The 12,945-nt window shown below is 41.5% G+C and overlaps 1 protein-coding gene across 1 annotated transcript in view; it reads right to left on the bottom strand.

The window, feature by feature from the left end:
* The window catches only part of PARL (presenilin associated rhomboid like), an 82,909-nt gene that overhangs the window by 12,173 nt on the left and 57,791 nt on the right, over positions 1-12,945 (bottom strand). Inside the window, exon 8 of the mRNA XM_073666605.1 lies at positions 10,158-10,228. Coding sequence (XP_073522706.1) covers positions 10,158-10,228 — 71 coding nt within the window. The remainder of the gene's footprint in view (positions 1-10,157; positions 10,229-12,945) is intronic.

Raw genomic sequence — 12,945 nt, 5'->3', positions numbered from 1 at the left:
AGTGTAAACGCTTGGCAATCCGTGCCCCATGATCCCAAATGAAAATCTGCATGTTCTGTGCCTGTGCTGCGGAATTTTCCGCAGCAGATTTTCCTTGCGGAAAAATCCGCAGCATGTCCATTATTTGTGCGTTTCTGCATGCGGATTTGAGGTTCCAATGCACTTGAAAAACGCAAGTCAAATCCGCATGTAAAATCCGCAAGCGTTTTTGACTGCCAAGAACATGCAGAAACGCTGCAGAAATTTTCTGCTTCATTTCTGCATTGTGGGCACATACCCTTATGGCGGAGGCCACGGCATCTTCACCTTCAGAGGTATCCCATGGAATAGGGCGAGCTAGGGCGCCCCCTAGTGTTAGGGTCAGGGTAGGGGCCCCTGATCCATGGTCACCCAACAGCTGTGTCGTGACACTGCACTTATAATAATAATCGTTTTATTTACACAGCGCCAACATATTCTGCAACGCTTTACAATTCAAGACAATTTACAGACATTATGGGTGCTGTCCCCATTGGGGATGACAATCTACATTCCCTATCACTATATCTTTGGAGTGTGGGAGGAAACCGGAGAACCCAGAGGAAGTCCAAGAAAACACAGGGAGAACATACAAACTCCTTGCAGATGTTGTCCTTGGTGGGATTTGAATCCAGGACCTCAGCGCTGGAAGGTTGCAGTGCTAACCACTGAGCCACCATGCACTTAAAGATGCACTTAAATTCTGGAACGCTTCAACATATCCCAGTGCTTTTGAAACAGTTTTTTCGTGACATGTTGTACTTCATATTAGTGGTAAATTTTGGTCGATATGATTTACATTTATTTATGAAAATATCGAAAAATTTTACCAAAAGTTTTTTTGAAAATTTCACAATTTTCAAACTTTGAATTGTGTGCCCTTAAAGCATATAGTTATACCAAACAAAACAGTTAATAAATAACATTTACCACGTCTTTTTTACATTAGCATCATGTTTTTTGTTCGGAAGTAAGGAGGGTTAAAAGTTATCAGCTATTTTTAATTTTTCCAACAAATTTTACAAAACCTATAATTTTTTTTTTTTTTAGGGACCACAGCACATTTCAAGTGACAGAGGGGCTATATGGCAGAAAATACCTTAAAGTGAAACCATTTTAAAAACTGCACCACTCAAAAGTGCCCTTAACCCATTACATGCATCACCGGAATTAATGTGGAAGGAAAAAATTTAAATTTTGTATTTTGCAACAAAAAATGTTGCTTACCCCCAAACTTTTTATTTTCACAAAGATAACAGGAGAAATGGACCATATAATTTGTTGCCCAATTTCTCCTGAGTACACCAATACTCCATATGTGGTGGAAACTACTGTTTGGGCGCACGGAAGGATTTTGAAGGGAAGGAGCACCATTTCACTTTTGGAGTGCAAATTTGGCTGGAATAGATAGCAGACGCCATGTTGCATTTGCAGAGCCCCTGATGAGGCTAAACAGTGAATCCCCCCCCACACACACACAAATGACTCAATCTTGGAACTACAGTCCTCAAGGAATTTATCTAGAGGTGTAGTGAGCATCTACAACCCCCAAGGGCTTCATGGAATTTTAAAACATTGGATCATACAATTTGTTGTGCATTTTCAACTTAGTACAGGGATACCCCATAAAGTGGTCAGAAACTCTTGTTTGGGCACACGACAGGGCTTGGAAAGGAAAGCGCACCATTTGATTTTTGGAGTGCAAAATTGTCTGGAATAGGTTGCGGGCACCATGACGCATTTGGAGAGCTGCCAGGGGTCCAAAACAGCAGAAACCCCTACAGGTGACCCCATTTTGGAAACTACACCCCTTGAAGAATTCCTATAGGGGTGTAGAGAGAATTTCAAACCCACATAATTATACACTGCTCAAAAAAATAAAGGGAACACTTAAACAACAGAATATAACTCCAAGTACATCAAACTTCTGGGAAATCAAACTGTCCACTTAGGAAGCAACACTGATTAACAATCAATTTCACATGCTGTTGTGCAAATGGAATAGACAATAGATGGAAATTATTGGCAATTATCAAGACACCCTCAATAAAGGAGTGGTTCTGCAGGTGGGGACCACAGACCACATCTCAGTACTAATGCTTTCTGGCTGATGTTTTGGTCACTTTTGAATGTTGGTTGTGCTTTCACACTCGTGGTAGCATGAGACGGACTCTACAACCCACAGAAGTTGCTCAGGTAGTGCAGCTCATCCAGGATGGCACATCAATGCGAGCTGTGGCAAGAAGGTTTGCTTTGTCTGTCAGTATTGTGTCCAGAGGCTGGAGGCGCTACCAGGAGACAGGCCAGTACATCAGGAGACTTGGAGGGGAACAACCCAGCAGCAGGACCGCTACTTCCGCCTTTGTGCAAGAAGGAACAGGAGGAGCACTGCCAGAGCCCTGCAAAATGACCTCCAGCAGGCCACAAATGTGCATGTGTCTGCACAAACAGTTAGAAACCAACTCCATGAGGGTGGTATGAGGGCCCGACGTCCACAGATGGGGGTTGTGCTCACAGCCCAACACCATGCAGGACGCTTGGAATTTGCCACAGAGCACCAGGATTGGCAGAGTCACCACTGGCGCCCTGTGCTCTTCACAGATGAAAGCAGGTTCCCACTGAGCACATGTGACAGACGTGACAGAGTCTGGAGACACCGTGGAGAGCGATCTGCTGCCTGCAACATCCATCAGCATGACCGGTTTGGCAGTGGGTCAGTAATGGTGAGGGGTGGCATTTCTTTGGAGGGCCGCACAGCCCTCCATGTGCTTGCCAGAGGTAGCCTGACTGCCATTAGGTACCAAGATGAGATCCTCAGACCCCTTGTGAGACTATATCCTGGTGCGGTTGGCCCTGGGTTCCTCTTAATGCAGGACAATGCCAGACCTCATGTGGCTGGAGTGTGTCAGCAGTTCCTGCAAGATGAAAGCATTGAAGTTATGGACTGGCCCGCCCGTTCCCAAAACCTAAATCCGATTGAGCACATCTGGGACATCATGTCTTGCTCCATCCACCAACGTCACGAGGCCACACACAATACTGAGCCTCATTTTGACTTGTTTTAAGGACATTACATCAAAGTTGGATCAGCCTGTAGTGTGTTTTTCCACTTTAATTTTGGGGGCGACTCCAAATCCAGGCCTCCATTGGTTAATAAATTTGATTTCCATTGATGATTGTTGTGTGATTTTGTTGTCAGCACATTCAACTTTGTACAGAACAAAGTATTCAATGAGAATATTTCATTCATTCAGATCTAGGATGTGTTATTTGCGTGTTCCCTTTATTTTTTTGAGCAGTGTATAACATCAGGCTGTGAAAATGAAAAGTTTCATTTTTTCCACTAAAATGTATGATATTTTTTAATTTTCAGAAAGGATATTAGGAGAAAATGGATCACAAAAATTGTTACACAATGTCTTCTGAGTACACAGATACCCCATATGTGGTTAAAAACTACTTTTTAGACACAGTAAGACAAAGCTAAGAAGGGAAGGAGTGCCATATCAGAGTGCAGATTTGCCTGGAACGGTTTGCCGGTGCCATGTCACATTGGCAAAGCCTCTGAGGTGTCAGGACAGAAGGCCCCCCCGATAAGTGATAAGTTTTACAATCTATACTTCTTAATGAAATCATCTAGTGGTGCAGTGATCATATTGACAACACACATGTTTCACAAAATTTTAGACCACTGAGCGGTGAAGAAAACAAAAATGCATTTTTACCACTATGTTGTTTTAACCCCAATATTTTACATTTTCATAAGGGTAAATAGGTAAAAATGACCAAAATTTGTTACACAATTTCTTGTAAATGTGGCAATACCTCATATGTGGCTGTACAGTACTGTTTGGCCACATGGTGAGACTTGGAAGGGAAGGAGCGCTATTTGACTCAAATTTTCGTTGAATAGTATGCAGACTTCATATACGGAGCCCCTAAATGGTAGAAGAGCAGAATCCCCCCTCAAGTGACCCCAATTTGGAAATTACACCCCTCTGAGAATTCAGCTACGGGTGTAGTGATGATTTTGACTGAATGGGTGCTTTCCAGAAACAAGCAGTAGTGGACCTTGCAGAGTGAAAATGCGAATCTGCCATTGTAGTGCCCAGCACATTGCAGTGCCCAGTATGTTGTAGTGTCCGGGCATTGTAGTGCCCATACATTGTGGCGCTCGTACATTGTGCCCAGTTCGTACTTCTGAAGAAAAACACCCCTTGGAAAAAGCTCAGGCAAACGGCGTCGTCAGGGTAGTAGCCCAGATATAAACAGGCTTCTCATTTCAAAATTTTAAGTACTAACGTGACTATTCTGAATATGCACTCCTCACAGACCCATACCTTCAAGTTTCCACACTGAATAATGGTTTTGGACAAATATATTGAATTTTGGTAATCACAATGGCACTTGCACTTTATTTATTGATGTACAAAGTTCTACTTTAATCCATTTCTTAATGTGGCATTTGATTTTTACATATGAAAGTGCAAAGCTCTATTTGAAGACCTGGGATATCTGTCTGCTACTTTTTGGGATACCTTTGCTTGTTCTTTAACTTTCATTTTTTATATATGTAATAATAATAAAGTTTCAAATTTTTAATGATTTTAGCACATGTGCCCTCTTGTACAGGGATTCAGTGTCCCTGGTAGTGTTGATGAGTATTTTAACAGTGGTGTGTAAAATTTTTATATATACTGTAGCTACTATGCATTACAGGGTTTCCCTTTTTTTTAAGTTTCCTCTCTGTTTAGGACCCAGCAGTGATCCTCACCTTGCTTGGGGATTATACCTTTCCCTTTAGGACCCTGAGGTATCCTCACCTTCCTGCTGTTAATCAGCACTTGTGGTTTCCTTAAATACACTCAGATCCTCAGAGAGTTGCTGGTGATAGCGTGTATACCTATTCAGGCCTGGGATTCTAGTAGTTGACTAGCATTACCTTGGAGTTCACTTATGGATTGTTGCGGTGCTTTCTCCTGGGTCATCTTGGATCTAAGTATATTCCCATTTGTTTCCCCTGTGTGTACTTTAGTTTGTAGTGGGGCTGACTAGTGCTCACCCCTCCCGCTCCCTACGTAGGGCCTAGTCTTAGGGTCAGCAAAGGCCAGGTTTCCTGCTCGGCGATAGGTGCAGAACCTATTTAAGTCTTTGCAGGAGAAAATCATTCCGGCACCACGCCATACATCACACATCAGTGTTTTTATGCTCTATGATTCTTATGGTGGTGCAAACAGCCAAATCTATGTAACCACAAAAAAAAAGGATATATTGTAAAGTAGCACTCACCGAATCTTTAGTAAAACAGTCCTTTATTTCTCAACAATGGGACTTCATAGCGTTCAGCAGAGTTACAGGGTTAGCACACGGGGGAGAAGTAGAAGCACTGGAAGGTTGCGAAACGGCCGTAGTCCTCTGCAATTCTCCCCCGTGTGCTACGCTTGTAACTCTGCCGATCACTATGGAGTCCCATTGTTGAGAAATAAAGGACTGTTTTACTAAATATTTGGTGAGTGCTGCCTTTCACTATATCCTCTCTTTTGTCAGAACCTATTTAGGGGAGTCAGGGTTTGTTGTTGGATCTGTTTAGAGATCTCCACTCTCCCTTTCCCAAGTTATAGGGCTCCTTCCCATTTTCCCGTCGTTACGCGTTGGGTTCTCGCCATACGTAGCGTAACAGCAGCATAATATAGGGCACAAGAGCATGATTCCAGGGGTCTGTCACTCATTAGGCTGTAGTTTAAATACAATCAGTATTTTATCAGCACTAGATTAACATTGTGCGCATGCCAGACCAGCATATATGTATAACCCTGCCCCACCAGTGACTGAGCTGCCAGTCAGGGGGTGGGTGGGTTGCAGCTGCTCACAGAGTCCCTTTATATAAAATAAATACAGAAATCTGTGGAATTGCTGGAGTTGTGCTGACCTGCTGCAGGTCAATTCTACCATGCAATGAATGCCGTAAATAAAAACAAAAAAACTATGTTAGAATTACAATTTTTTTTTTTTTTTTTTTTAAATGTTCCCCATTTTTCAGTACACTGTATAGTAAAATGAACGTGACACTCAAAATTACAACTTGTCCCACAAAAACAAGCTTTCACATGACTATGTTGATGGGAAAAATATAACAGTTAAGGCTCTTGGAAGAAGAGGATGATAAAATACAAATGGAACTGAAGGCGAAGGGTTAAAGAGAACACAAAAATGGGACATAAAATTGCCTATACTCATATGTGGACAATAATACAATGTGTGCAATCAGCTCCCTCCTTCCAGTGTTGGTTTTGAAAAAAATTATCAGAATGGAAACGCAAAAACCCCATAAAACAGCAAGATACAATCCGCACACCAATTCCCTGCAGCCCCCGTCACGTGCAGCAATGACTGCTCGTCTAAACCCCTTCAGAGCGGTGGAGACTCACCGCATCCAGTGACTGGCGAACAGGCCACTTCCTTTGTGTTAAGTGCAGGCCAGAAGAGGCGCTCTCTGGACCGCCAACCAAACCAAGGACATTAGTGGAGCTTTAGTGAGTTCTACATAACTAAAACTATAAAAGAAGTGGACGACCATTTTAATTCTTAGCTTATGAAGGGGATTTAGAGCTCTGTAACTGAATAACGTTGACAAAAGGATCAGCACAGAATGATGGACATAAAAATATACAAAATAAATGAATAAATTGTGTGATGGTGAGTTACGGAGAAGGGGTAACACCAAGCCCTCCCCTGAGTGAAAAACTGAATGGACTATATGGTTAACTGGTCTGGCAATCCACTTTGCTCTCGTTGTTAGGATGGCGGGGGAGAACTGATTGACTGTGATTCTTCCTTATTTCTTAAAAGTAACGAGAGCTTTAATTGGTAACTTTTGATGCAAGTAGTGTTACATTATCCCACACTATGTGTCTATTGATATTTGGATATTGGTATATTTGGTCTCTCACGTAACAGTACATGTGCTATCTTTGTTTCATGTCACCTTTCTCCCTCTTATACAGTACATAAGGGAGATCATTTTGGGTGTAATTTTCTCACTTGTTCATGCACGGTTTCCTTTTTATGCACAGCTTTCCTCTTATAAATTATGTGCCATATCTTTTGTTTTTATTCACATTGACTTCTTCACAGTGATTTCATGGAGTGTGATACACTTTTTCTTGATTCTGCACAGTATGATGTTCGGATACTATTTGCAGTATTCTATCATCACTAATTTTGTACTACACTATTTTTTACGGTATCTTGCGTAATGCTCAATTAGGGATATATTGCTATTTACACATTATAGTATTTAACCATTGTTCACATAACTGATCTTTTACAGCGTTATAATCAATACATCTTTTGTTTTATTCCTCACATGTATCATTCAACGTGCAGCTCAATAGTGTTCTCATACTGCACACAGCGAAGCTCATGATGTACAGTGGGAATGGAAAGTATGCAGACCCCTTTAAATGTTTCACTCTTTGTTTCATTGCAGCCATTTGGTAAATTCTAAAAGGTTCATTTTTTTCCCATTAAAGTACACTCTGCACCCCATCTTGACTGAAAAAAAAACAGAAATGTAGAAATTTTTGCAAATTTATTAAAAAAGAAAAACTGAAATATCACATGGTCATAAGTATTCAGCCCCTTTGCTCAGTATTGAGTAGAAGCACCCTTTTGAGCTAGTACAGCCATGAGTCGTCTTGGGAATGATGCAACAAATTTTTCACACCAGGATTTGGGGATCCTCTGCCATTCTTCCTTGCAGATCCTCTCCAGTTCCATCAGGTTGGATGGTGAACGTTGGTGGACAGCCATTTTCAGGTCTCTCCAGAGATGCTCAATTGGGTTTGGTCACGGCTCTGGCATGGCCAGTCAAGAATGGTGACAGAGTTGTTCTGAAACCACTCCTTTGTCATTATAGCTGTGTGCTTAGGGTCATTATCTTGTTGGAAGGTGAACCTTCGGCCAAGTCTGAGGTCCAGAGCACTCTGGAAGAGGGTTTCATCCAGGATATCTCTGTACTTGGCCGCATTCATGTTTCCTTCAATTGCAACCAGTCATTGTGTCCCTGCAGCTGTAAAACACCCCCCATAGTATGATGCTGCTGCCACCACCATGTTTCACTGTTGGGATTGTATTGGGCAGGTGATGAACAGTGCCTGGTTTTCTCCACACATAAAGCTTAGAATTATCACCAAAAAGTTCTATCTTCGTCTCATCAGACCAGAGAATTTTATTTCTCATAGTCTGGGATTCCTTCATGTGTTTTTGAGCAAACTCTATGCGGGCTTTTATATGTCTTGCACTGAGAAGAGGCTTCCGTCGGGCCATTCTGCCATAAAGGCCCGACTGGTGGAGGGCTGCAGTGATAGTTGACTTTGTGGAACTTTCTCCCATCTGGCTACTGCATCTCTGGAACTCAGCCACAGTGATATTGGGGTTCTTCTTTAACTCTCTCACCAAGGCTCTTCTCTCACGATTGCTCAGTTTGGCTGGACGGCCAGGTCTAGGAAGACTTTTGGAGGTCCCAAACTTCTTCCATTTAAGGATTATGGAGGCCACTGTGCTCTTAGGAACCTTGAGTAATGCAGAAATTATTTTGTAACCTTGGTCAGACCTGTGCCTTGCCACAATTCTGTCTCTGAGCTCCTTGGGCAGTTCCTTTGAGCTCATGATTCTCATTTGGTCTGACATGCACTGTGAGCTGTGAGGTCTTATACAGACAGGTGTGTGCCTTTCCAAATCAAGTCCTATCAGTTTAGTTAAACACAGCTGGACTCCAATGAAGGAGTAGAACCATCTCAAGGAGGATCACAAGGAAATGGACAGCATGGAGTGTCTGAGCAAATGGTCTGAATACTTATGACCATGTGATATCAGTTTTTCTTTTTTAATAAATTTGCAAACATTTCTACATTTCTGTTTTTTTCAGTCAATATGGGGTGCAGAGTGTACTTTAATGAGAAAAAAAATGAACTTTTTAGAATTTACCAAATGGCTGCAATGAAACAGTGAAAAATTTAAAGGGGTCTGAATACTTTCCATACCCACTGTACAATACTTCTTCTCATCCATGCCATTCAGTGTCATCATTGCGGTGTGCGCTCCTCTGGGCATTCAGTTCTCACATGATCATGACTGAGACTGGTGCAGCCTAAACATGTCAATCTTAATATTGGACACTTGGTGGTTGCCGATTTACATATTTATGGTTTTATTGGATTTTCACACAGTTTTTGGACATTTTATTTCTCGATCACTGGAGATTTCTTCCTACTTTCTAAATTATTCTAAGGATTACTTTGACATACTGACCTGTATGGTAGTTGCTCTAATTTGTTGTGCTTATAGTTGTTGTAGTCTTTCTATGGAGCCTGAGCTCCCTCCTGTGGAATGAATCGGTATTGCCAGTTGATGGGGTTAATTCTGCTATGTTCTTCCCTTTGTAAATATGGTTATATGTTTAATAATAATACTAATTTTTATTTTTATAGCACCAACATATTCCGCAGCACTTTACAATTTTAGGGGGGACTTATACAAACAATACACAATAAGCATTTCTCAAATCAAAAGGAGTGATGGCCCTGCTCGCAAGCTTACAGTCTATGAGGAAATGGGGAATTATGATGGATAAAGCTTGGTGTATTTGTATGATGTTGGATTGTGCTTCCATGTTGTTGTAGGTTATAGAAGTTGCTACAAAGGATGTGAGAGTAGTTACATTGATACACTGGGATGAGTGTCCCTGTGAAAATTCACGCTATATACGGTCACTTTTAAGTTGGCTTTTTGGCAGCTGACAAAATCAATTTCCCAATATATTGGACAGCGGGAGTCCTTTAATCTTCATTACTTTACTTTTATGGTAATCAGTGGAATGTCCTAATTGCTTTTGGCTTAGTGAAAATGAACATTATATTGAAGTCCGGCATTGGAAACAAGTGGCAGTATATCATATGTCACTATATCATAGCGGTAAATTAAAAAAAAGACAACCACTAAGGCAGCGGCTCCTTTTACTGCTGCAAAAAAGGATGGAATAAAATGTAAAAAAAAATTATCTGCTCCTTCAATTTCTCTGAAAACATTACTGCTTCATCAACACTAAACTAGGCAGAAGAAAATGGAAAAATACCTACAGCGCCAAGGGATGGGCCAAAGCGTCCTGTGGCGGCTTTACACACATAGCTTGCCAGTGTAGAAACAACTCCTACAAGATAAAAAACAATGCAAATCTGCTGTGGAATAATCCCAGAGTCTGATAACAGAACAAATGCTGCAGTAAATATTACTTGAATAGATAAAATGTCTTAATTGACGAACAATAAGGAATTTGACATAGCCCATACTACCCTTTAGAGCCATCAGGTTTGTAATTGCAGCAATCTTTCATCCATGGTGTATGTTTTCAGTGTGTCTCCACAGTACATCTGCCCTATGACCTACTTTAAAGGGGCTGTCCAGGCCTGAGGTAACAGTCTGCGGTCACTATGTGACAATGTGCGATGAATACACTGTCAAAATGATTACCCGTTATTGGCACTGCGAGCGAGCGGCCATGTGACTGCACGCAGGCCTTCTGCATACTGGCGGTCATCTGCTGACATGTCCTGCTTCCCTTCCTTATGGAGAGAACCACATGCGTCTAGTTACACGCCTGCTCTCCGTGGGAAAAACAAGCTAATCTTGTAGTTATACCTTTTAATGGCCAACAAAAAATGAGGTTACAAAGCAAGCTTTCAAAACGTCTTAGGCCTCTTTCTCAGGCACGGTATAACAAAATGTTATTTCTTCAGAAACTTTGTTATACCGTGCCTGATGAAGAGACCTAACTTGTCTCAGAAGCTTGCCTTGTAACATCATTTATTTTATTTTCGTTAGGCATTAAAAGGTATCATAACTACAAGAGTATCTTGTTTTTCCCACTGAGAGCAATCATTTTTCAACTGGCTAACATGGTACCAAACCTTTTTTACTTTTTTTTTGTTTCATTTGTCCCAAGCCTGGACAACCCCTGTAAATCTGTGGACACTAACAGCCATCTCCAATATTCCAGCAATCATTCCAAAAAATAGCTAAGAAATAAACCATACATCCAGCTCAAATGCATTTTATGAAATTGTACTGAAAATTCCACATTCAAAAGGCGCGCACAAATTGTAAAATTAAAAAAAGAAAATCAATTTACTGAGAAGCCATATCTACACCAACTGATACAAAAATGCATATAAAAGAGCTAACCAAAGTTAAAATGACTGTCTGAAGCTTGGTTCACACTTACAGTGCTCTATGTTTCCATCAGAATCTCAAAGAAGCTGTATTCTGACGGTAACCCTGACAGTGCCATTCACTTGGATAAAGCCATCAGTCAATGTGGACGCTGTCTGGCTTCCTTCCTGCAGTATTCGTCTTTTCAAGATATGACAAAAACGTGGTTATCCAAAGTAGTGCTTGCCATACAGCCATGTTTAGGTGTAAACTTGGCCTAAAAACTCAGATCAACATCGACTCGAATAAAACAAACCACCAAATCCTCTACCCGATTATGAGATACACCACTACTCAGGAGGAAATTAATCCATAATAAAAAAAAAATTGGAGCCTTCTAGTAAGGGACCACACCCACCCACACCTACAAAATAACCTTCCAAAAACTGTCAGACCAATGATCTGCAAAGCCCCCACCTTAAAGAGGCTGTCCAGTCTAAACTGATAAGTCTGCAGTCATCTAGTGACGCGTCCCACCTAGTTATGCGCCCGTCCAGTGGGCATGGCCTCCCTCCATACAAGTGTATGGAGCGAGGCCGCGTAACATATACGTACCTGCCAGTCCCGGGTCAGAAGCCGGCAAATCCTCGCCGCTCACAGTGCCTGGGCAAGGGGTAATTCATAAGTCTGCAGTCACACAGAATGACCGCAGACTTATTAATTTAAACTAAACACCTCCCTTTAATAAACCTGCTTGACCGCAAGATGGCTAAAACAACATGAAAAAGAGAAAAAACTGATTTTGCCATGGATATTTACAGTGAACCGTCAATTAATTTGACATATAATCCCCTTCTGTATACATAATTTCATTTATTTATTTATTACAGGATTCCGATATCTTCTGCCATTACTATATGTCCTAGGCAACTATATAACTTTCATAGTAGGCCATAACCAGTTAATTCAGACCTTCTGTCTGACATGTAATTCCTGCCACCAGCACATATTTTAAGTTATGTCTCATAGTTTTATCTATGGTGCTTTTTGATTTGAGCAGTGCTGCATGTCTCCTACCTGATGAAAATCCAAGTACACAATTGAAAACGCATGTGTTTTAGACATATTTCTAATGGTCTAGTTCTTTTTATTTTCATCAATAAAATGGGGAAAAAAGTGATACATGCTGAAATTAAAGGGGTTGTCCACTACTAAGACAATGTCTTCTTGATCTAAATGTTCGTCCCTAATAAAATAAAGCTTATACTCACCTCCCGTACCGGCGCCGTTCCAGAGGTGTCGGCACTTACGTTCCCGGGGCTCTCGTGCGGTTATGACACATGAGCCAGGCGCCCAATCAGCGCCACTGTCCCCACCTTTGGACGAATTGAACATGAAGAAGTCATAAATCAGTCACTACCCTGACTTCCTCTTGATGTTCAATTTGTACGAAGACGTGGACAGTGATGCCGGCGTTGATTGGGCGCCTGGCTCATGTGTCATAACCACACGAGTGCCCCGGGACCGCGAGTGCAGACACCGCTGGAACAGCGCCGGCATGGGAAGTGAGCATAAGCTTTTTCATTCTATTGGGGCCAGGCGTGGGGTATGAGAAGATACTGTCCAAGTAGTGGTCAATTTTTTTTAAGTTTCTTTTGTGAAAAACAGCACCAGATATACTTCTATTTTTTGATTTAGTCTATTACATTTAACCAGTTC

This window comes from Phyllobates terribilis, unplaced genomic scaffold (genome assembly GCF_046119375.1).
Source record: "Phyllobates terribilis strain yellow unplaced genomic scaffold, ASM4611937v1 Scaffold_2__4_contigs__length_985480577, whole genome shotgun sequence".
Lineage (NCBI taxonomy): Eukaryota > Metazoa > Chordata > Amphibia > Anura > Dendrobatidae > Phyllobates > Phyllobates terribilis.
This window is presented reverse-complemented; position numbering and strand designations above follow the sequence as displayed.